Below are 24302 nucleotides of genomic sequence, written 5' to 3' on the forward strand. Positions count from 1 at the left end.
GTGTAATATCATAATATAATATTATGAGTGCACTAACTGCATTGCACTGACTGCCCTTGTTCTTGATGTTATTTTAATGTGAACTACAGTTTAATTTTTCTTTTCAGAGCAACACAGGCTGGTGTCTACTAATCTATAATTTTAGATACTCTCTCCATTATGCAGCATTATCTGTGGTGTTGACTCACTCGTGAAATCGTTAATTCCCAAAAGAGTCACTTTGTGCATTTAAGATTTAAAATTCATGCATCCTCTGATTTAACATTCCCACCAATTATGCAGGTGCATGCTGAATGTGCTCAGGGAGTGGAATAAAGCTATCAGGGTTTCTCTTTGATCAATCGCCTATTAATGTCCTGCAGTGGTCCCTGTAGGCAAATCTAACATGAATACAGTAACAATACAGAGAACAGTATTTAGAGACAGCTGCGCCGCTGCAACTCAACCACTGATTTGGGCATAGAAAGCTTCTCTTTCTAAAAGCAGGTATAAAGAGTCATATCTCAAGAGTCTAACCCTGCCAAGTCTCAGGAGTGGAAAATCAATACTCTTCATCAAATTAGGAAGTCTATCATGACTTTAGACACTCCCTGATCTGAAAACAGTTGCTATAAGCTTTGCTATCAGAGACAGGCTCGGTGAAGCAGAATGGAATACAGCCTTTAGGCTTTGTCTAAAAAACAAAGCAGATTTGGACCCCCTCTGTGACACCATATGGCTCATTAGATTCTTCACCCAAGAAATTCAAGGATGGGGATATATCTAGCTGAAAAAAGGAGCCAAACCCTTCTATAGCTGCATCTCTGCAATTCAATACTCCCTGGACATATTATGTAGTGAAGTAGCAGAAAGCATCCTGAAAAATCCTGTCACCTTTCTTGGGTTACTGTGGTTGTTTGTTCCTGTACTGTTACAAAGAGCTTGCTGCAGGCCAAGTCTGTTCTAGGAGATTTTGGCATTAGGAAGCTTTTTTTCTTAAAGCTTTATTTTTGGGCTTGCTTTTATTACATAGTTTATTGCATAGTACAAAGTAAATAGTACATAGTTCAGTCTCTGTCAGGCAGCTGTGAGAAAAATATGCCGTTATCTGCTATATTTCCATGGTTGAAATTCGCATAGCACACTGGCCAATCACAGTGTTTAAAATGGGGTTTCAGTGTGAGAGAGGAAGAGAGAAAAGGGATGGGGGGTGAACGATTGAAAGAGACGGAAGCAGCAGGTGCTGTTTCAAATTATCAATCATCCATCTAAATGACTTGGACAGATGCCAATATTCGCATAAAATTGAACCTGTGTTTTAACAGAAAAAAAAATGACAGATTAAAGTTTTGGTGCCATTGTGCAAACTGATTAGAACAACATGAGAACAATTTTCTTTTTTCAACTTGAAAAAAATTTAGACATAAAAAACTGACACTTTGCAAAGCTCTTTAGTTTAGCCAGAATTTTTGATTAACCCTCAGATATTTCTTAACTATTGTGTCTTGTCTGGACTTTTTGTCTTAAAAAGCTTGTAAAACATCAACCCTGTTGTGCACAGTAAAGCTATGGGAAAAAAGTTATGGGACTATAGAGACAAAAGAAAAAGTAATCTGAATTACAACTCAAAGATTTGTATGTATTAAACACAGTACACATTAATGACGAAGGGTTTTGCACAAACTTGTTTTCCCATATCTTTGGGACTAAAGAATGAGAAAAATATTTTGTGACAAAAGTCTTCAAACTATAAACATTTTTACAAAAAAGTCCTCAGCTTTTGGGAATATGAGTCATTATTTAAAGTGCAGTGACTCTGAGGGACAAATTACAGCCTCTCTGAGTTTATTTCTCTCTATTATGAGTCATTCCAGCTGTCTTCTGCAGTTTCAAAGTCTGTGCACATGTGCTGTTCAGCAAAGCATGACGTGACGACAGAACAGCAGGCCATTGGTTGTCACAGCCCAGTCACAATGCATTCTGGGATACAGACAAACAATATGGTGAATATGATCCAAAAATGGGTTATAAATGGATAAAAAGATAAAAGATGGTTAATATTTCAAATTCATATCCAAACTTTAAAGAAAGTATATTTTCAAGACTCACACTTGTGACTTTGCGGTATATCTGGGCAGCATTCTGACACTCTGAGTAGGGGTATTCTGAAGTTGCCATTTCTAGCATACACATGCCAAAGGCATAGACATCCACAGCCTCGTCATAGTGTTCCTCATACATTTCTGGAGCCATGAACTCAGGGGTTCCTAAGGAGAGAAGAAGAATGCCAAATAAATAAATAAGTCTGCTTAAATAGAAGAAAGTTTTAAGTTTTAAGTCTTATACCTATGACACTCTTTGCAAAAGAAGCAGCCTTGAGGGTTGCCAGTCCCAAATCTCCAATCTTAACCGAGCCTGTAGGTCCAGTGATAAATATGTTATCACATTTGAGATCCCTGTGAATGATGGGAGGGGTCCTAGTGTGGAGAAAATGGAGGCCTTTCAGGATCTGCCTGCACCAGCTCCTCAGCACTTTGGGTTTCATCACCTTAAAACGCTTTAAATAGCTGTTGGAGGGAGAAAGAGCGCATTACCTGACAATCATGAGTTCAAAAATAGAATTTTAGTAAAAAGCAGAAGAGCTAAGATTTTTTTTGACAAGTTAAAATCACAAGTTAAGCATATGACTTCTTTCTCAGCAAAGTGTCTGCATTATCTGCCCCAGCAGTACTCACGTTTTTAGTGTTCCTGATGTCATGAGCTCTGTTACTAATACAATGCACTTCTTTCCTTTCATGGGTGACTCCCAGAAGTCATAGAAACGGACAATATTAGGATGTTGAAGACCCTTTAACATCTCTGCTTCCTCCTTGAAGCGCTGACGTTCCACTTTGGACAGCTTGCGATCCTAAAGAAAAGACGACAGATGCAGAGGAAAGAGTATAATTAGTATTAAGCCCTAATGATAACATATTTATTTTATCATGTGTGCACAGCCAGATGGAAGAAGCAGTCAGCTTGGAGGCACTTCACTGCATATTTAAATCATGCATCCAGTATGTGGGAAAAACTGAGTGAGAGCAGGGTTAGTGACAGTCTTTGTGCCATATTCATATCACTAATTGGACCATATGTACATCAAAGCTAACGACTGCTAGTAGCTGTGTCTGGGGAAAAGCAATAACAAGACTAAGTCTGAATAATATGCATGTGCTTGACATTTAAAATTTATTTTAAGTATAATACCAGTCACATGTGACTACTTGTTTAGCTCTGTAAGAAGACATCAAAGCATGACAACAATGGGAGAATGAGCCCACACATTAGCATGGTCACACCCACTAAACACTGCAGCTAAAGGTTATGTGTCATCGATCTCCTCCATCTTTCACCATCTCCCTCACTTGCTTGCTCAGTCTCTCATCCACTACCTTTACTCTTTTGCCCCCTCCCCCATATCTGCAATCTGTCTCCCTTCCTGCACCCCTAACACCAGCCACTCCCTCCTCTATATCCAAACATCCCCTGCACACACAAACACATGTTTGTAATCATGTTTTCAATTTCTGTCAGGCTCTCTTTACTCTGACAGCACCTTGCTCAACGTATCGCTGAGTGTTTCTTTTAAAGCTTTTTTTCCTTTTTTCATCCACTATAGGATTGACTTACGTAACAAAATGCACACATGTACATTCAGCACTAAACGTGGAGTGGAAGCACAACCCCACCCCTCAAAGAGACTGATGACACAGCCAATGGAATGCAATGAACACAACCTAGCAAGATCGAATCCATTCAGTGATTCAACCACAGCGGACTCCCAGAAAGATGAAACAGCAGAGACAAAACAAAATCAACCAAAAGAATTAACACTGAAGCTTAGTGCAGTGTGATGCAACGTGTTAAGGAGTGGACAGCTAGGATGATAAAGCATGTTATGCGTTTGTGTGAGAATGTGGCATATCAGGTTTTGTGTGCAAGTGTTTGGGGGTGGGGATTTTCACTGCACTCTTCTAACAGCCCATGAATAATTCAGTTCTGCAGAGAACCCTCTCTACTGAGGCGAGCTGAGCGATGGAAGGCTGGGGCTGAGGCCGCCAGAGTTGGGCTGGGTTATCCCCAAGTGCTCTTTGCTGCACAAGAGCGGCATGTTGCCCAAAGTTTACCTCAAACACAGGTCAAAAAGAAGAGACAGTGGGGAGACAAAAAGGGAGGAGCTTGATGCTATTTTAACCCTCAGGCACTGCAGATTTCCTCTTTTTTCCTGCCTATCTTTCCTGATCCCCCCTTCTCTCATCAACTCTACCATCATCTTTCCTGCAGCTTCTTCTAAATAAGCCCTCCACCAAAAGTGCTCCCTGATTTCCAATCACTCTCCATTCACATACACATCTCCTACTTCTGCTTTGCCTCTTAGAAAACATTTGGGATTGTGCATAATTCAGAAGTCAGCCACATGTAGGCTCAGAAGTGTTTGTGCAAAGCATGGAGAGACATACAGACAGATACATACTAGTACATATGCACACAGAGCCACCAGAAGAATGCAATTCCAAAGGCAAACACTCAGACACATATGGCATAAGCATCAATATATGAAACTTATTGTTGCTTTAGAAATCTAATTATAGATGCAAGTTTATAACAACTATGGCTCTTTAAAACTGTGAACTTGAAATCTGAGCAATGCTGCAAAAAGATAGCACACTCTTTGTTAGTATGTATGTTTCCAGTTCTTATCAAGCCAGAACTTTACACCAGGATAAAGAAAAAGTTCAGTGCAGCTTTTGCAGCAAAGTATGCAGTAACCAAGGAGAGGCAAAATGCACAAAGAAAGTCATACAGTAAGTATCAGCACCGTGAAAAAGGCTGGATCATTTGGTCAGTGACATGACATGACATGACACGCATATTTTTGTGTTTGTATCCATTATTTCCTTTATATATTTAAAAAAAAAAAAATATATATATAAATATATATACAATAACAAAAATAACAGTAATATTGTTACTACAGGGTTCCTACATGCTTTCAAAAATCAAATTCAAGACTTTTGAAGACCTTTTAAGACCTGAACTGAGAAAAATGAATAGTACATTTTTTTGTGCAGTAAATGAGCACAAATAAGAGGCATGAGATTTCACACACCGGACCAGAGCTGATCATACAAGGTTGGCCAGAAAACATCGCATAAGGACATTTCTAAAAGACTTTTAAGGTCTTTAATTTCAAATGTGCAATTTAAGACTTTTCAAGACTTTTTCAAGGATCTTCAGGAACACTGGTTATTAAGATCAATCATTTTAAATCTAGCAAGATCATCAAAATATATTTGTCCTAGAATTTGCAAGTTCTTAAATGTCAGGTTAGAGTAAATGTAATGATGGGACTTTTATTTTAAAATAAAGATGTAAAGAAAGACTGCTGCATATTTGATTTTCAGGGCTTCTATGCACTTTCATAAATTCTATACCTGAACTGAGAAAAACTTATAGCCTACCACTTTTTGCCCAGTAAACGGTCAAAAATGAAAGGCATGGATTTCGCAGGTCAACAGACCAGGACTGAATAAACTGTTTATGAAATGTCTAATGGTGTAGGGCAAAATAAAATTTTGGTCATAAATGCCTGATTTGATGATTTCTGGCATATTTAATGCCTCTTTTCTATCAATATGCCATATATTAAAGCCTCTATTCTATCAGTGTGTCCTATTTGATTTTGATCATAACACATTTTTGCAGGTGTGCTGAGCTGATTCCAAACACAACTACTAAATATCAGAATAGTGCTCTTTGACAGTGAAGAACTGTCAAAATAAGGGTTGGCTACAAGGACTTTAAAGTGGGTAACTTGGTAGTGCTAGTGTGTTCACAACAGTAAAGAGTTTATTAAATCACAGTGAGTCAGATAAAATCAGAGATGGGTCTGGGGGTCTTCCTCCAGGAAATCCAGAACATCCGATACTGAATCTGAGGAATTATGGAGAATATTGATTCATTCAATTTGTAGAAGAAGAGGTAAGACTATTTATAGTCTTAAATTTCAAATGAGCAATTTTAGAATATTTAAGACTTCTCAAGAATCTGCTGGAACCCAGATTATGTGGGAGGTACTGTGGACACTTTCAATGGTAAGTGATGAAGATTTCACTTAGAATGAATAAAAGGAAAATACATATATTTTAATAAATTCATGGCTGCACCACCTGATGGTTTTTAGGTCTTCAAGTTACAAATACTGTTAAAAAAAGTTTTTTCAGTTAAAAAAAACTTGTCAAACAACATTGTTCCACACACAAAAAAATGACTTCATCTGTTTTTAAAGACTTTTTAAATTCAGTTTTTTGAAGCCTTTCATGTCATTGACCCAGGAAACAATCTACAAAGTTGCTAACCATTACATATGTGTGCATAGCTCTGGCAGCTTATACCCACTTAAAAATATCTTTAGAATCAAAACATGAGATCTCTGAATGCTTGAGAGAACAGGTTATATATTATTTTACTGGTCCTGGGAACTTTGCAGGCTAATACACCATATAATTTCAAAGGTATGTGTTCAAATTAAATTCCTGGCCTCATGTCATGTCACATGTCCTCTCTGATACATACTGTCCATTTCAGAGGAATGCGCCCATATTATGGAGAGATGGCAATCAGCTCACTTCCCTTACCTGAGGATCTATGGGTCTGTAAGACTGTAAATACCCAATTAGAGAACCTTATTGGTTTTACATAACAGTGTCTACTGTCTACCTGTCAGATACTTGTAAAAAAAAAAAACAATTCAATGTACAGTATAACTATTGGTACAACTTGGCACAACAATACTGCTTTGAAGTTACACTGAGGCTACTTATGCTACAGAATGTACGGTATGCACTGGTAGATGGTATCACAGCAGCTGCCTTATAGCAAAACAGTTGACTTTGAAGCAGGAAAATATGCATCAGGACACTGATTAAAAAAATACATTGAGTTTCTATGGCACAAATCATGGATAAAGAAACTAACAGTGATATGCCTTTAAAAGAGCTTGCAAAGCTAATCTGTGTAACGTAGTCAGCATCTCTAATCAAGCCTGGTTATTTGCTTATCAGACTCCTGCAGAGAGCAGAGAAAACACAACATAAACATTAATCTGTCAGACAATAAGCATCATTCATGGGACAATAGTAGCAGAATATACAGCTCTTCAACAAACACAAGGAAAGAGCTCTGCCAGCAGAGTGATGGATTTATCATTAAATTGTATTTCCTGCCATGAACAAAAGCATAATGAACAAAAAATGCTATGCTCAAAGAAATTAACCATCACAAACAGTAACTGCATGTAAAACACAGAGCAGGCACAGGCTTGCTTTTAAAGGTGAGTTAAAACATTGTTCAACTGACAAAATAATGATGCAAAATGACCAAAGGGCGCCGCTTTTTACTTGATAAAGTACTATAGAGAAGTGCCACAGGGGTCATAGCAGAGTAAGTGCCGGCTATTGATTATCCACTAATAGAACCCAATCACCCCTAGTAGAAAGGGAGTGTGAAAGCAGGCCTCCTCTTTGAAACATCAATCTAAGAATAATTCAACAAAGCCACAAGAGTGACTGATGGATGCTGACAATGTTCTCAAGCAGTAAAAACTTTTTACTTTATAAACACAAACTCAAAAGCAGAAAACTCTAGGGTAATATATTATTAACACAAACTTCCATCTGTCATGAAACACAACCTTTTACACACACACACACGCACGCACAAACAGAGCATTCCTGACAAATTGATTTATAAATGCAAAAAAAGGTTAGTCATGACATTTACCAAGATGGATTCTTGCCGTAACTGAAATTAGATATCCAAATTAGGTGTGAAAAATCTTACATAAGTCTTCAGGCAGGGAAGATACAGACACATTTTAGTAGGACTAAGGCATGTCAACAAACAACAATATGTCAAATGTCAGTGGTAAACAACAGCCAAATCATTTATACTTAAGAGAAAAGACAGCTTTACGTGATAAACCTATATAGATTTTGATTTGAATTAATTAAATGTGTGTGTTGCTAATATTTCTGAGTCACTTGGACTGAAACATTATTTTCAGCCCTCTATGGTGAGATGAAGAGAAAAGAAGCAAAGCAGTTCTGATAACAGGCGTTTATTTTCAGTACAACATCTATAAAAGGTGGGCAGTAAGGTGGAGTTTGCAAGTTCTCCCCATGTATGCAGGTTCTCTCTGAGTACTCCAGCTTCCTCCCAACAGGAATGGAGATCCTAAATTTTTATTGATATTGATATCCAAATTAATTCTTCCCATCAATCTGAGTCCTGAGTTTATCACATATCCTTTTAGTTAAGTATGCTATTTAACTTTAATCCTGCCAATCCCACCGCAGAGTTCCACACTAGATTAATATTTTTAACAAAAAGGACTTGCTACAAAGTTTGGAAGCACTTTTCAGCACTGATCTGACCAGCGCCAGATCAGTGTTATGACTGCATGCTTCTCCCAGGGCAGCTGTAGTCTTTTTGTTTCTTCAAGGTCAAAGTTCATTATGCCCATTGCCATAATCCCTACAGTCTTAGTAATAGGTTTGTTACCTTTAGTTGTCCGTGCAAGCTGTTTTTAGATCACAACGCAACAAGTTGTGACCTGCACATTCACCATGCTATGAAATAATAACGTGTAATTATGTAACATTACGACACATGAAGCAAATACTCTGAACTACTTTCCGAGTAAACCACTGGGCGGAGTGACACAGTGCGCGCATGTGGCAGTGCCGTAGTTACTTGGTAGTTCCGGCTTTGCATTTAGCTTTAAAACATCTCCGTCTCGCAACGTTCCATGATTATTTCATAGCCTGGTGACTGTGCAGGTCACAACTTGTCCATGAGAGTGTTTTGGAGTTGTTGGATTGTGTATTTGATAAGTTTGATGAGGGAAAGCCAAAAATACCATCTGTCTCCATAGCGTTAGCTGTGCAGCTGGTATATCAGTTCCCCCAGATCTAGAAACAGCTTGCACCGACAACTAAAAGTAACGAACCTATTACTAAGAACTGATTTATGTTTTAATACCAGTGATATTGTAAAATAAACCGAGACTCAACAGTGGCTAAATAGTGTATTATTGATTTTTGGGCTTTTGAAAATTAAAAAAATCTGGTGTTAACAGACCTGGGTTTTGATCTCCATCCCTACCTCCAACAGTCCAAAAACATGCTTGTTTGGTAATTGGTGACTATAAATTGCCCACAGGTCTGAGTGTGAGCGTGCCTGGTTGTTTATTTGTATACTTGCCAGCCTTGTGACTGACTTTCAACCAGTCAGCCCCACGCAACCTCAAAGATGATATGTGGTATAGGTAATGGATAGATGGAGCTGTAGAATGTGTTTGTAACATAAGCAACAGCCAACCCAAAATCTTTACAATTGATATGAGTAGTGCAACATCACTTTGCACTTTTGTGAGAGACCACGCCCCTGTTGGGGTGAAAAATAATCTCTCAAGTGAATGGTGGTTGATAGAAAACAGCAGTGGCAACATGATTAGAAAGTTATTTTATGTTTTGTGCCTTGATCAATTAAAAAGTCAATGTTTACGGCATGCTTTTACTATCAAATGGCAAAGGAGCATAAAAGAAGATGTCTGTTGCTTTGGGATAAGGCCAGAGGGGAGTAGAGTGGCCAAATGTGGGACCGGACTGACTTTAAGCTAGCGATAGCTGTGCGACATCAGAAGCTGCAGTCTGACTACTTAAAGTTGTTCTCTAAACATCTCTAAAGTGTTGCTGGAGATTTCTGTTTTCTTCAAGACTTTCTTATTTCTTCATACATCTTACAAGTTTGTGAGGTTGTGCAAAAATTACCCATATCTGACTGCCTGTTAACAGATTAGTCAGTCATTCACAAACCTATTAACCACAATTTAAATGTTAAGATCCAACACACATAAGATATGTAATGTTGGTTTATGACATCTCCATTCACAAGATGGGGCCCTTTTTTTCCAGTTTGACAGAGAGAATCTACACAGTTGCTCATATACACCTACAATTTTGTCAATTTCATAATGTAAAGAGGAAATTCTTAACATTTTACCACCATTCATTTTGATGAAATGTTTTCACCCAGAAAAGGGCAGAGCTGTAACTGGATGGGTTGCTCTTATCCAATCTTTCTTATCAATTGTGCCTGAGAAAGTTCATGAACCTCCCCTTCAGTTCAGATCTCTAAAACCTACTCATGAGATCCACTATAAGCAGAGTAAACCTGTTAAGAAAGTAACAGGCTTTATTAGTATTAGTCCTCAATACAAAAGCTAAATCACCCACTCATAACATTAACTTGGTTTCTCTCCACAGCTCTGTGTTCCTAATTACAATTCCCTTTTTCTTTTATTAGAATGGCTGCATCTTGATCATTGGTTAACAAAGAACAAATTAGCATCATTTGGGTTTAGTAGCAATAGTGTGAAAGGGATTAATATTTAAAGAAGTTGTCAACAACTTCAGCAACTAATGTAAGACAGCTAAACCCAGTACGCTTAATATGTGTGACAACATTTGGCTAAGGAGATTAAGAAAGAAAATATTCCTCCTCAGGAAGTACATGTAAAACAAACTAAAACCAGACTCAGATGTAGTCATTAAGACACTAAAGAGAAACCTCTGAAGATTTCTCTCACACACCAGCTGGCCACTCTGAAATCACAAGGCAGAATGGTTCAGCAACACAACCATGAAAGCCTAATCTAACGCTTTGCTGACTCTATGCAAAGTTATTTTTGACAGAGAGTCACAATAGAAATTTTGCCCTGAGGCTGTGTCTTATCAAAAGCTTATGTAGAGATTTCAATAAAAGAATTGTTGAAAGCAGTACTAGCGGCCAGGTTTAAGGAGATATGCTAAATTACTTGGCCATCCTGCCATCCTCTGCACCCATCTTTATTAATAGTCAGATGACTGTTGCAGGTTTTCAGCTGCTGCAGGGCGAGTCATGAGCCAGCACACTACCCAAAGCTGAATTTTGTCCCATCAGTCATGCCTGCAGGAGATTTTCTGCCCACGGCTTTGCATGTCACTCTGTTATTACAATTTCAGGGGTATCCCATCTCACATGAAGGCACTATACAACCAAGCCGTGCTAATTTGAGCACAAACAACAAAGCATTAGGTCACATATATGTGCACTTGTAACTAAAATGAACTGTAAGGGCAGCACAGTGAAAGGCACTTGTGTTTCTATATGGGTGTTCAGGTATAAGAATTTGTCTGGCTGATTGTGACAAGGAGCAAGCCAGTGTGGACTAGAGCATGCAAACCTCATGTAAACCTCTTTTCTGTCATTGACAAAATGCATGGGGTGACAAAACATTCTTTGATCCAGATACAAAGAAAAAAGAAAATTCTGATTACACACTTGACTCTTGAAAGGACTAATGCTGTTATGCAACCATGACAATAGAAGATTCAGAACATCTTTGTTTGGAGCCTGACAGATGATCAGCTCAGTCAATGGCAATCATTTTAAGATCTTAGATGCATGATTACAAACCTTTTTAACAAGGATTATTGAAATTTGCCCAGGATAAATTCATGCACTGGTGTTAAAGTTATTTTATAGTTTAATTTAAAGTGAATATAATAAAAACATACCTAACTGGCTGCAAAGTTAATAGGAAAATCATCTTATATACCATTTACATACACCTGGGACCTGTTAATTCATTTTCTACACCACTGATAACATAAGGAATGGTAAGACTCAAGAACAATTAGGAAGATTTTCTCCACAGGTGATGCAAATACATAACCTTACAAAGCAGGTGGATCTGCCATTACCATGTTCCTCACTGGCAAATCTATCTTGCAAAGCTCCCATCTGAACTGTTTGGGCCCAGTCAGAAAGTGGACCAATCTGCACCGAGGGGCAGTACTTTCGTCCACGGCGGAGTCGTGCCAGGTTAGCAAAAACAATGACCAAGTACTTCCTGTCAAAAAACTACACCAACATCAGTTGTCAGACGACAGGGTTCGCCAGCTGTGCTGAACACTTAGCTATGACACAGGAGCAAATCAAGTTGGCTAAATGCAAGAAGATCCCCACATTGTTTTATTGAACATGTTCCATACCACTTAATGTACTTTGCCTTCAACTTCTGCCACAGTCCATCCAGCATCCAGAACTTGAAATAAGCTACACAACTCAAGAAGTCCCACTTGGCTCAAAGCAGCTCCAGAAAAATATATAGCAATGAGTTTTTCAAGCTCGCTCATATGATTCCCAATGGCCGTTGAGGTAGATGGACTGTCAGAGGAGAACAATTTGAGTCAGGTCAGTGACAGCCAGCAGCAAGAAGCTACATGGTAATCCCAGCCCTGCAGACAGCTACTTGAAAAGGCTGGAGGAGTGTCTCACTAGGGTCAAAGTGGACTTCAGTCTTTGAGTGGTGAGAAGATCCTGCCTCTGTCAGAGAAACTAGTGGAAGTCAGGGGGGGTTCACTCTGGTTTTTCTGACCTGCTGATCTCTCAGACAGACACATGGCCTTATGTGCCATCTCTGATGGCCTGGAGAGGACAGAACAAAACTATCTTCCAGGGATATTCAAGGCTTTGCACTACTAGTTCACTTTATACGAACGCCTCAAGTGGTCGGTGAAACTGTTTGAGATTGCATCAACATGGGTTTAGATGATGGACTTGAAAGTCAACAACTTCATCTAAAAATGGCTAGGTCTTCCTCTGTGCCTCTCCAGCGCAGCTCTCTAAAAATCATTCAGCCTGGGATACCAGCAGGAAAAAGTGAGGTGATCCTGGCTTTAAGAATGCTAAGCGCAAGTGGAGGGATACCAGCTATGCAGGCTGTGAGCCAACTAAAGCAGCAAGAGGCTGTAGAGGTTTACCAAAAGGGCCATGTCCATGACGTGGACACGATATGTGGAGGACCCCACAGGCAAGGCTAAGACTCCTCTTAAGGTCCACATATGACAGCCTTCTAATTAAAACATTGCTTTTTTTATCAGTGTATAAAAGCTAAATACATTTAATTAAGAGATAACACAAACCAGTAGAAAGGTGGAAGTGAGCAAAGAAGAGCATTTCGTTTCATCATAATTTGAGTTGACCAATCAATCATGAACTTATTTTTCAGAACTAGCAACAATAACTACTGATAATGGAAGACTTAAAATGTTTAGGTTTGGTTTAAATTAAAAAAGAAACAATGAAAGAAAAAAATGCAGAGAACTAGGTCTCCTTGCTATCATTACATGTAAAGAAAATAAAAAGGAAAAATTCATTTGCTCCTCCATTTTTAACTAAAAATGATATTAAAAGCATAATTTTACAAGAAAATTAGAGAAAATTTGTTTAACCTATTGGTTTCCAACCTGAGGTCTGAGACCTAAGAGGGTAGTGCTGAACATTTTAGAAGGATGATAAGCTCTGTCTGATTTTAAGGTCATCAAAATTAGATGTGTGCCTGTTGACTGAAATAAAATACTGTTTAGTTCACTCAAAGGTCTCGAGTTAAAACTGTAAAAAAAAAAAAAAAGCAAACATTTCATTTCGCTCAAAAATATCCAGCTACTAAACCAGCCAAACTTCCAATTCAGGTCCTAATAAAAAAAGTTAAAATCAATGTTAAATTTTCACCGCATTTAACCACTTTTGTGTGGAAACTTAGATAAGGTGGGCTTCAAGGAATCACAGGTTTCATCAGATGGACAAGAGCAGGACTACAAATATTTGTGTAATTACTGATTTTTTTGTCCTGTGGAGTCAAATAGCAAAGGTTGCATTTCCTGTCTTATCTGTCTTATCTACAAGGCCTAAAATCTGAGTGAGGAAGAGTGTGTACCAGTGCGTCCTGGAGAAACTGACAAGCGACAGCTGGTAGTGACATCTTCAACACACACTCACTGCCCATTGTAAAAAACTCAGCCTCAGATAGCTGTGGTGCTATGATACCTAGGTTGGCAAATTCACCCCAGATGCCCTAAATTTTCAACAAATGTTGGACGGACTTAGAGAGGGAGTATGGAGGGTGGGGAGTCGTGCACATATGTCCCTTTTCCCTGGTGATGATGGTTATTGCTGAAATAAGGCAGAGAAGTGAGGCGTGCTTGGTGGAGATGTCCTGAGTTGAACTGGGCAGCCTGGCCAACCCCCCTCCCTTGGCCATTTTATCAGCCGCTGCAGTGTGGGGGAACAGAGCCAGAGAGACAGCCTTGATTCAGCAAAATACCCTGACCTAGACTAAACACAACACAGGCAAAACACTACAAGGGTTTTCCCTCATGGGCAGATTAAAATCAGACACCTTATTAAATGTCTTAAGGCCCTTAACCAAATTCATTCAGGTTATCCAGTGATCGAATTATAAAAATGTCTGCGCTGTGAATAACTTTCAACTGTAACTACAGCTACTACTGTAGGAACATTACAGGTGCATTTCCAGTCATATTTTGGCTGTGTATCACATGTTGTATATAGCCACCTGTTACTGACAGCCTGATACTCATAAAATAATCAAAAGAAAAACATTTACCTAATAATATAATGTAACTCAGTGCGTCTACACCAGAAATATCCTCTAAAATGAGCACAAGGTAAAACCAGGAATTCTCTCATGCAGGTGAATACTACAAGTTACATAAAATAAGGACTAAACAGAGCTCAGTATTCCCAAATTCAATGTGTTTTCAGTGCATGACATACAAAGGGCAACAGCTTGCTTCTAAAATTGACAAGGTCTCTCACATTAACTTAGTTGTTGAGTTTAACTTGGAAACAAATTCATAGATGCAATAGGTCACACTTTGGAACAACATTCTCAACATTGCCTGAACAAATCCATGTCCTTCAAGACAGGTTCACATGTACAAAAAGTATCCCTGTAACACAAACCACATAATTTAAACTGATACTATAAAGATTAACAAAAAATACAAAAAGAAAATTCTCTATTCATCTACCCAACACGTCTTATCCTAAGAAGCTTTATATATGCAATGAGCTGTCAAAATAACAGTTTACACTTTCTCATAATACCCTAGTGCCACAGTATGGCTGTTTGTTCTTCCACTATTATTACGTAAATAGCTTAGTGATGCAGAGGTCAACCAGAGTGTGTATTTATTAAAAGTAACCCTTGTCTTCATACCACAGGGCCTAAGTGGGAGGCTTAAAGAGGATGCAGAGGCACTTGAGATTTTTTTTTTCATACAAACAACCATGTTAAATTCCAAAAGGGATTATGATTCCTAATGAGCTATTGTGACACCTCCTCTTTTCAGGAAGGATAAGGGAGGTCAGACACTTTTAATTCAGTCTTTATCAGTTTACGATTAAACTGTAGGAGAGTAAGAGGTTGTTGACGGGTGGTGCACTGGTAGCAAACTACAAAATGTAGAGCTGAAAACGACAGCCCGTTAAATGATTAAACTTGGCACATTGTTGCAACAATTCGATTTGGCAACAAATCGAATTGTTGCATTTGTTGCATTTACCATTAAGAGAGCTTGTTTCTTTCCCTTTTAAATTTTGCCACATTTGTCAGGAACATGCATTTGTGGGATGAGCAGCAGAGCTGAGCATGTGGGTTGCACTCATGAAAAATTTGCCATATTTTCTCTGCCCATGCCAAACAGCTTATTCCGCTGCTGCTACTGACTCTTGTTTTGAGCTTCTCTCTGCCCTCCAATGCACCAAAAGAGAGAAGGAGATCACAGAAAACTGAGACAAACTTTCTTCTAGTTGCCCTTCTGGTTGTTCTCCACATTGAATGTAAGAACATGTTGTATGCATTTCACGGTAGTGGTAAAGGAGCATCAGATGTTGCTGTAAAAGCCACAACAAGCTAGTAGCTTCTGCAGCATGAACACAATCCTGCAATATGCAATTGTTGTTTTGGCTGGACCCACGCAGGCGTCTTAAGAGAGCTTTGCTATGTGTGACGTAATCGTTTCAAGAAAGATGTGGTTGGCTGTCCACACGGAGACGAAACAGTAGTCGTTTATGCATTTGTGCACTCTGGGACTCGTGTTCAAAAAGTATCGTTTACAGTCACCCAAAACGCCATATCCGTGTGGATGAAACACCGTGACGACAAAAACTCTTGCATATACTCCAGAATTCGTCTCTGTGTGGACGGGAACTGAGGCTCCTGTTTTTTTAAACAGATACATTTTTAAAGTGCCAATATGCTTTATTTCTTCAGACTTCAATAATCCAATCCGCCAAACAAGAGTCAATGGTAGAATAAGACTTTTGGCATTGGCAGAGGAGAACCTGCAAAATTTTCATGGGGGCATCCCACATACTCAGCTCTGCTGTTCATCCAACAAATGCATGTTCTTACAAATGAGGTGCCATGTAAAAGGGAAATAAACAGGCTTTCCAACGGTATAAGATTTATTGCCAAAAAGCATAGTTACAACAATGAAATAATCTACCAAACACAAATTTCCTTAATTTTTGTGGCAATTTTAGTTCTTTTTTACAAATTTTATTTCAATAGCAAACATTCAACAGTTTGGAATATTTGGATAAGACAACACAGTGTGATGGCTCCCTTTTTTGGATTTTACTGACCATTTTTATGTTTATATGCAGAGATGTCATGAATTTTCTTGCTGCTACCATCTAACCCTGATGTTTCCTGACCTGTACCGTTCGCTCAGTAGTTCAAGACTCCAACTAAGTAGCCAAAGATACAGTGGCTGGTCATCATACTTTCATTTATGAAAACACAAAGGGAGAGGAACAGCAGGCCTATGCAAACCCTTACTAAATCTTCCCAACATACTGTGATTTCCTCAGTAGTGCTGCTTTGTGGGTTTTTTAGTGGCAAGACAAAAAAAAAAAAAAAAAAAAAAAAAAAAAAGTCAAACAAGTAACATAAAATTCCACACATGGTTACTGGACTACTGCAATGTCTTTTAACTTTCCTTTCTATTTTCTTACCACCTTTGTAACTTAAAGGGGTTGATCTGCTGCATATACATCTGTAAGTGTTTTCAAACAGGGGAGATTTTTGTAGATATTGAAACGTCTCAGTAACTTGTGGTGCTTTTCAGTGTCAAGACTAGCTACAGTAGTATCATTCTGAGCTTTACTGTTTTACAGCTTTTTCAGAGTATATCTAGGCAACTGGAGAGAGCATGACATTCTGCCTTGTCCACATATGAAACCGTGGAAGACATAAATTTTAAAATGCACACTGGCTTTTTTCTACCTCTTGTAGATCTCTTTGAAATACTTTACACTGAGAGCACTTGTAACTGTATATATGCAATAAACCTTAATCTCTGACTCTTATGCGTATAAAAAATATTTCTAATTAATATAAGAACAACTCTTCTACCAGGTGATCTGAAAATGAACCTACAACAGCAAATATTTACCCTGGATTTGACAAGTGGTATGTGTTAGTTTTATTCCCTGCACTCTTGGGAGGCAGATGAGGAGGAATATAAGACATAGAATTACCTATATATACCAACATGCAACACCTACTTCTGGTAATGTGTTTGTGTCGCATAAATTCTCATCCCTCCGCCATCAAAACTCTTTAAATATTTTGACATTCATTGCAATAAAAGCATGTTTTAACAATGCTTGCAAAGATTGTCTCCAGTGTAGGAATTCCATTAAATAAACATCTTCCTGTAAGCCTATTTGTGCTGGCTGCTGAAAATCCTAGGTGAAATTCCTATGGCTCATGCTTTTCCTCCTTACTGGCTCTTCCATTGGCTAAGTGACACAGGAACTCAGGCATGCTTGAGGATGAGGCCACTGACAAGGCATTGTTAACTACAGCCACTTGGTCTGACTCCTCCTGCTTTTCTAGGCCTCTCATGCCAAATGGGCTGTAACGAATGACCCACTTGGGCATCTCCAACTTTGTTTTCCTTCAGCAGTCATAAAGAAGATGTTGTTTTAGTGCTTAGCATGTTAATCCAAAGAGACAGTCAGAGACTATGCTTGGAAAAACACTGCTATCCTTTAACGTGGCTGTATCTAATCTGCAAGTCAGCAAAGTCCCATGTTTGGAACCAAGATAGTGACCCAGAGACTCACGCTATCAAACATCTGCTAGATTTGTTTGGTTCAAGAAGCTCAACTCTAAAGCAAACACTCAGAGCAAGAAGAACGCCACTGCCATGGCACCATTGTAAGCACCTCTTCACAAGAAGATAACCACGTTCATCTTTAGAGCAACAAGCCAAAGACCACAGAGGAGTCTGCAAAAGAAGTAAACTGTCTCTGCAAGTGTGCACACAGAATTTAACACTACAATAAAAAAATCGATTTACGCAGCCAGGATTGGCAGAACATGGGTGTCCAAAGTTTTGGAAAAATACACTTCTGTGATGGAACAGCAAACAGAAGCACAAGAAGTGTTTCTTCTCAACAATAAAAAACTCATAACAGGCATCTTTCTCTCAGATTAACATCCTTTCCTGAGCCAGTACCATCTGTGTTATGCCAGCCTGGCACGGAAACAGAGATGTAGGGGATATGGGGATGGGAGAAAATAGAGGGAGACAGATAGGGCGAGGAACAGAGGCAGAAAGAATAAACATAGGGCCAGATTAAATTTTTGCTCAAAAAAAGATGTGACCAAGAAGGAGGGAAAAGCAGTGGAAAATCGTTGAGTTAAAACTCATTTTCTCTGTATTCTACAAAAATCCTGTGTGAAGAGCAAAGCTGGCATCATGGCTTGTGACATTAAAGTACACAAGCATCATAAACTTATATAACCTTCAATACTGTGGGTTCAGTCTTAAGATTACTTGACATCCCTTCTTTCACCATGCTGTTGAATGCAACTGAGGCTATGTGTGCAATTGTGGGCAGCATGGGTTCTTGGATCAGACCAACAATCTGTACAGGGACTCTTAACATGCCACAAAATAACATTAAGCACGCTGATGAATCCCACTGGAGCGACAAAAACTAATTTCTCTTTAAGACTGTCAATAAAGCTTCTCATTTGCTGCACTAAAATAAAAAGACCTCCAGCTGAGCTTACAACACCTACTCAGATTTAGGACGTGTTCAGTGTGCAGAATCACACAATGAGGCAAACCTTAACGCTTTCCAAACAACTAAACATTAAACTGCATCTAATTCAGTAAATTGACACTATGAAAGCATTTCCAAAATACACAAGACAGCAATGGATTAAGCATTTAGTGTGGTTCAGTCAAGTCAGATGTAAACATCTGCTGATTTTCTTGGTCTTAACCAAGGGAAATTTGTGCCTTTTCTCAGTAAGAAATCTTCATACGACTTTGTTTCACTTTGATTAGTAGTTCATCTAGTTAGGCCAGAAAAAAAAAAAAAAAACAAAACAAAAAAAAAAGCATAATTATGTATCACCAGTTATGCTGTTTGTTGCTTAAGTTATGTTAGGTCGCTTGAGATTTGTTGTGTTATGTCCCAGTGACAAAACAGCAACACAGATTAACTTTAGGGCTTGACTAATATTCATTTTTTAGGGAAAAAACAGAGCACTTTTTAATTGATGGATTATTGGTAGAATAAAGTACAGAATCAGGCTGATGATTGATCGACCCCTGATTCATTTTACTAAAGTATAACACAAGAAATTTTAACCAACAAACTTGTATATCAAAGCCAGATGCATTTATTTTCAATCAGCAAAGTGATTAATCAACCAACAATCTTCACAATAATCTCAAGATACAGCCTTGGCTGCAGAAAATTGTGATGGTCATTTTTAAAAATTTGATGATACTTTTTTATCTAATGAAAAAAGTTAAAAATCATTGCCAGAAATGATGTAAGAAAATAATGCTCAGTCATTCCAACTGTTCTATAAATTAACAGGCATAAATGTTAGCCATGTTGGGTTTACTAATTAAGAGCTCCATTTTTAGGGTTATGAAATTTTAAGATATGCAGTTCTTCTTTTTCTCATTAAATACAGAGCTTAACAAATTTATTAGACCACCTGTCATATTTGTCTCAAAGACCATCCAGCATCATGAAGTGCTTTTTTGCAGACTCTTTCATTTCCAGTGAGCTCTCCATGTTTTATCATTTTGAACAGGAATGAGGGATTTCAAACTGAATTCACCCAAATTTGAGCCGGCTCACTAATCTCCTCTGAGAAGTCAGAAATTAATCAAGCATAACATTCAACCACTAAAACTCATTTTTCTCTTCAGGAATGCAAGTGAATAACTATAATTTGACATATTAATCAAGAAATAACAATGTGCTTTACTATTTTCAGTTTTTTTGTAAATCAGTAAATTTGAAAATTCATGGATAACAATAATAATTATACTTTAGCATTAAAAATATCACTCGGGTTAAAGAGCTTCTACATATTGGTGTATTAACCATTGCAGAAACATAAAAAATGATTTTGTAATCACCAATGCTGTTAATTTAGGGCAGCTGTGGCATAAACCTTACTTTGGTTAGGGTTAGGGTGGTCTAATAAATTTGTTAAGCTCTGTAGCTTGTTAAAACTAACCACCATAGTTTAACTTTTGTGATGATGAAGGCGGGATTAAGTGGTGTTAGATTAAAGGTTAGAATCATGAACTGAAAAAGGCTAAACATCCACAGAGGCACACAAATTCTAATTGGATGGTTCAAATCTACTCTTTGAGCTAACAAGCCAGAGCGCTCTGATGAAAAAGCATTGATCATACTAGCACAGTAGCATAGAATTAGGTTTATCCAATCACTTTTATGGAAGACTGCTTAAGATGCAAAGCATGCAAGAGTGCATACGTGCTAACATAATTGTGAAGAAAGAACCATTTGAATTTTGATTTACTTCCATTATTGACCGCCTGTCCACTAGAGGGAGTTTTAATGTCTCACAAGGGGCGAGTAAAACAAGTAGATTGCTTCCTGTTCCACATCCTGAGTCTATAGCTGCACACTGTTGTGAGGTTGTGGGATTGCTCAGCACTACTATCAGCCGGCATGACATCAGCATGTGAGTGAAGTCATCATGTCTCTTAGCTTCAGTATCTTTGCTCATTCCCAGCCAAAGGCATGTTATCTTCAAAGTTCTTTCTAGTGTTGAGATGTGTCACTAGCCTGTGATCTTACAATCACTCAGATCATGTAAGTAAGTAAACCTGTAAGTAAACCTTCTGTACTCTCAATGCTGTATGTTTCAAGTAGCCACCGAACAAATATTCTTTGAATCCAGAGGGCCGCCACACAGTTCCCAGCAAGCTACAGTGCACATCAGCTGCTTCCTGTCCACCTCCCTCCTGTTGCACAGAGGGAGGGAAGTGAGATGCAGGATTGCTAGTAACATGCAGACACACTGCTGGGACGGAGCACACATAAGCATCTTGTGCAGCGTCTGATCTAATTACTGTGCTCAGCATCATTACGTCATCAGCCAGGAAATTACTAAAGTAAAAATTGAATCTGGTGGAAAGCAAAACACTGGACATGAATCTAAAGCGATTTAAATCTAAACGATTAAAGACAAACAAATCATAGTACAGGTTCTTTTACTCTGAGGGGCCAGTCATGCTTACTGTAGTCCCTCTTAAGCCTCCTGGGAGAGAGAGGGAGAGAGAGAGAGATTATCCTCACTGCAGTCTCCAAAGGACGGAAATAATTAGTTAATACCTTTGCACAGTCTAAGCTGCTGATTTTCCTGTGTCTGTGTAATGCAAGACAAGATAGGCTCTCTTTCTGTATTTACAAAACTGCTGATCACTATACTTAAGCTTGGGTATGCATCTCAACATCAGCAGCTAAAGCCTGTCAATCACTTTCCCTGTGCAAACCATTTAAAATTTAGTGGTAACCCATTTGCAACTTAGTGGATTCCTTCGCTCCACTCAGGCTGATTGACAGCTCCCTGAAGACATCCCCATCATGCTAACAACATGTGTGAAGCTTCCCTGACAGAGCAGCAGCTCCCAGAGGGGGCTCCCTGTAAGAGTCAGGCATTTATACAACAAAGTGGACCGCTATTATTCAGAAGTAGCCCCATCTGCAAGTTTAAGAAAAAAAAATGCTGGTACATGGATGCTAGGGTGTAGAGATAGTTTGTTAGTTATGTTCATTACCTGCAGCTCACACCAGGCAACCTCCACCCAGGTCTCGGTATCCAGACCCTTGTAGACTGTCTTAAAGGACCCTCTCCCCAGCTCTATGTCAAACTTGAGAAATCTCCCTCCTGGAGATGTGGAGACCGCTTTCATCTCAGCCTCCTCCTCATTCTCCTCACTTGCTGCCTTGATAGCGCCTTTTCCAGAATCACTGCATGTAAGATTTAATGCAGTTCCACCTTTCTCCTTCTCCTCGTCAGCACTGGCACTCTCTGTTGCGCTGTCTTTATGGCCTCCTTGACTTTCAGTGCTTGAACCTTCTTGTATCCCACAACTAGTCCCCCGAGTCCTGTCCACTATTGTTCGCAGGTTTATGTTCACAATCTTGCTTCTGTTGTCACACTCAGGTGCTTCAAAGGCCTGCTCATCTGTGTCTGAAAACCATAGGCTCCTCCTGATGAATCTCTGGTGAACACTCCTTTGATAACCAGATGGATATGCACTGGGGTCACTTCCACCTCTCACTAATGATTCCACAACATTGACATTTCCATCACCCATGGCCTCATACATGCTAGTGGCCAGTTCACATTGAGAGCCGGGTACAGATGGATATTTCAGTTCTACGGAGTTGGAATTTGGCTCCGGCTCCATGGTGATTCAAAAGTTCAGTCGTTTTGGTTTCCAGTTCATTCTTGCCATGGCTAGACTTGCCAAACTGCAGATTCAGAGATGAGTACCTGCAGCGCCCACTCGGTGACGCAGTTTGTCAGCAGAGGCCCCTAACAACACCGGGAGGGAAGGCAGAGAGTAGATTTCATTTGATATGAAGAGCTGCAAAAGAAACGTTGCCAGTTAGTGAAACACAACCCAACACCTCCTGTGGTGCGAGGTGATAGCCTATTGAAGCTACATTAAATATATTGTTTAAAATGTTACGGTTAGAGAATAGTTGAGGTGAGTCAACACAAGCAGGTGGATGAAAAGACAAGCCCACGAGTTCATAGTGTTAGCAGAAGCCATCATTGACCAGGTGAACAAAAAACTAGCAAGCAGCTGATGACGACACAAGTTAACGTTAAGTTCGGTACCTTAAAACCAACGGTTTTTCAACAGTGCTAACTTTCCTCCACAGATAGCTTAGCTAGTGTTCAAACATTTAATTGAATTATCCCAAGATGGGGCACGACTTACCTTGGTCAGGAAAACGAAGAAAACCGACCAAACTAGCTCAGCGAAACTCACGCTAGCAATACACGACACAGAAAACCTGCCCAGTATTAGAAAAAAAAACCGCTAACGTTAGCCTTTCGTCCACGGTAAAAAAAAAAAAAAAAATTAAAAAAAAACTAAAAAAAAAAGAAAAAGGTGGCCCATTAAACGCCCTATCTGTTTATTATCCTCATTTTCGCACACAAGAGCCACCAGCACGACCGCAAAGAAACGTACGTTCAACTGAAGTCTTTTCCTTCTAAAAAAGCCTCCATTTTGACGAGAAAAAGGACAAATACATTGTATCTATCTCTCCTGAAGTCCTCGCATCCCCGTCTTCTTCTTCCTCGGCTGCAGCAGCAGTCTCTCCGTGGCTGCTGAATGCGGAGCGTGTAGTTAAAGACCACTTGAGCCGCTGCTTAAACACACCAGAAATGTTATTTTGCCCCGGTCGTCCCTTCGGCAATTAATTTACGCGGACGAGTGTTTTCGCCTGTCATCCTCTCTCCTCCCTATTGCAGTCAATAATATAACGGCGAGGCACACAAATATGTTTCCCATTCAGCTCGCTTGGCTCCACGCCCCTGGTAACGACTGGAGGGACTGTCCAATAACACGACACGCTGGGAGGACACCACGGTGAGCCTCATCATGCTGCTGCTGCTGTACAACTGTGGGAGTGACACATGATATATGCATGAACAGACTAATAAAGCCCTATAAGAATCAAATAATGCACGACAAAGCGCTTTCACTGTATTTTCCCCGCATACGACGCCCTTAACCCGCTCATCCAATCATGTGTCTCTCTGCCTTACACTCATAGCTCAACAGCTTGCCATTCAATAGAATTTTTTTTTATAAAAGAAGGAATTCGATATTTTTTAAGCGTTGGCATAAAACGCAGTGTCTTTCTTTGCAGAAGCTGCTCTGATAATTAGGCTGTATATCTGCAGGACCCGTATTCTATTCCCCTACAACAAGACACTTTGAATCTCAATTTCCCGGAGCTGCAGCCTGCAGCTGAAGCGCAGTAGC

The 24302-nt window shown here is 39.2% G+C and overlaps 1 protein-coding gene across 6 annotated transcripts in view; it reads right to left on the reverse strand.

The window, feature by feature from the left end:
* The window catches only part of LOC121516914 (serine/threonine-protein kinase WNK2), a 49245-nt gene extending 25414 nt beyond the window's left edge, over positions 1-23831 (reverse strand). For 4 of the 6 annotated variants that reach the window (XM_041798335.1, XM_041798333.1, XM_041798336.1 and 1 more), the window contains exons 1-5: positions 23247-23831; positions 22071-22886; positions 2715-2887; positions 2326-2546; positions 2089-2246 (exon numbers count right to left, since the gene is read on the reverse strand). In XM_041798335.1, coding sequence (XP_041654269.1) covers positions 2089-2246; positions 2326-2546; positions 2715-2887; positions 22071-22706 — 1188 coding nt within the window. In that variant the 5' untranslated portion in view covers positions 22707-22886; positions 23247-23831. The remainder of the gene's footprint in view (positions 1-2088; positions 2247-2325; positions 2547-2714; positions 2888-22070; positions 22887-23246) is intronic. The other 2 variants (XM_041798338.1, XM_041798337.1) reach the window with 2 other exon arrangements.
* Between the last annotated feature and the right edge of the window lie 471 nt (positions 23832-24302).

This window comes from Cheilinus undulatus, linkage group 11, assembly GCF_018320785.1.
Source record: "Cheilinus undulatus linkage group 11, ASM1832078v1, whole genome shotgun sequence".
Classification (NCBI taxonomy): domain Eukaryota; kingdom Metazoa; phylum Chordata; class Actinopteri; order Labriformes; family Labridae; genus Cheilinus; species Cheilinus undulatus.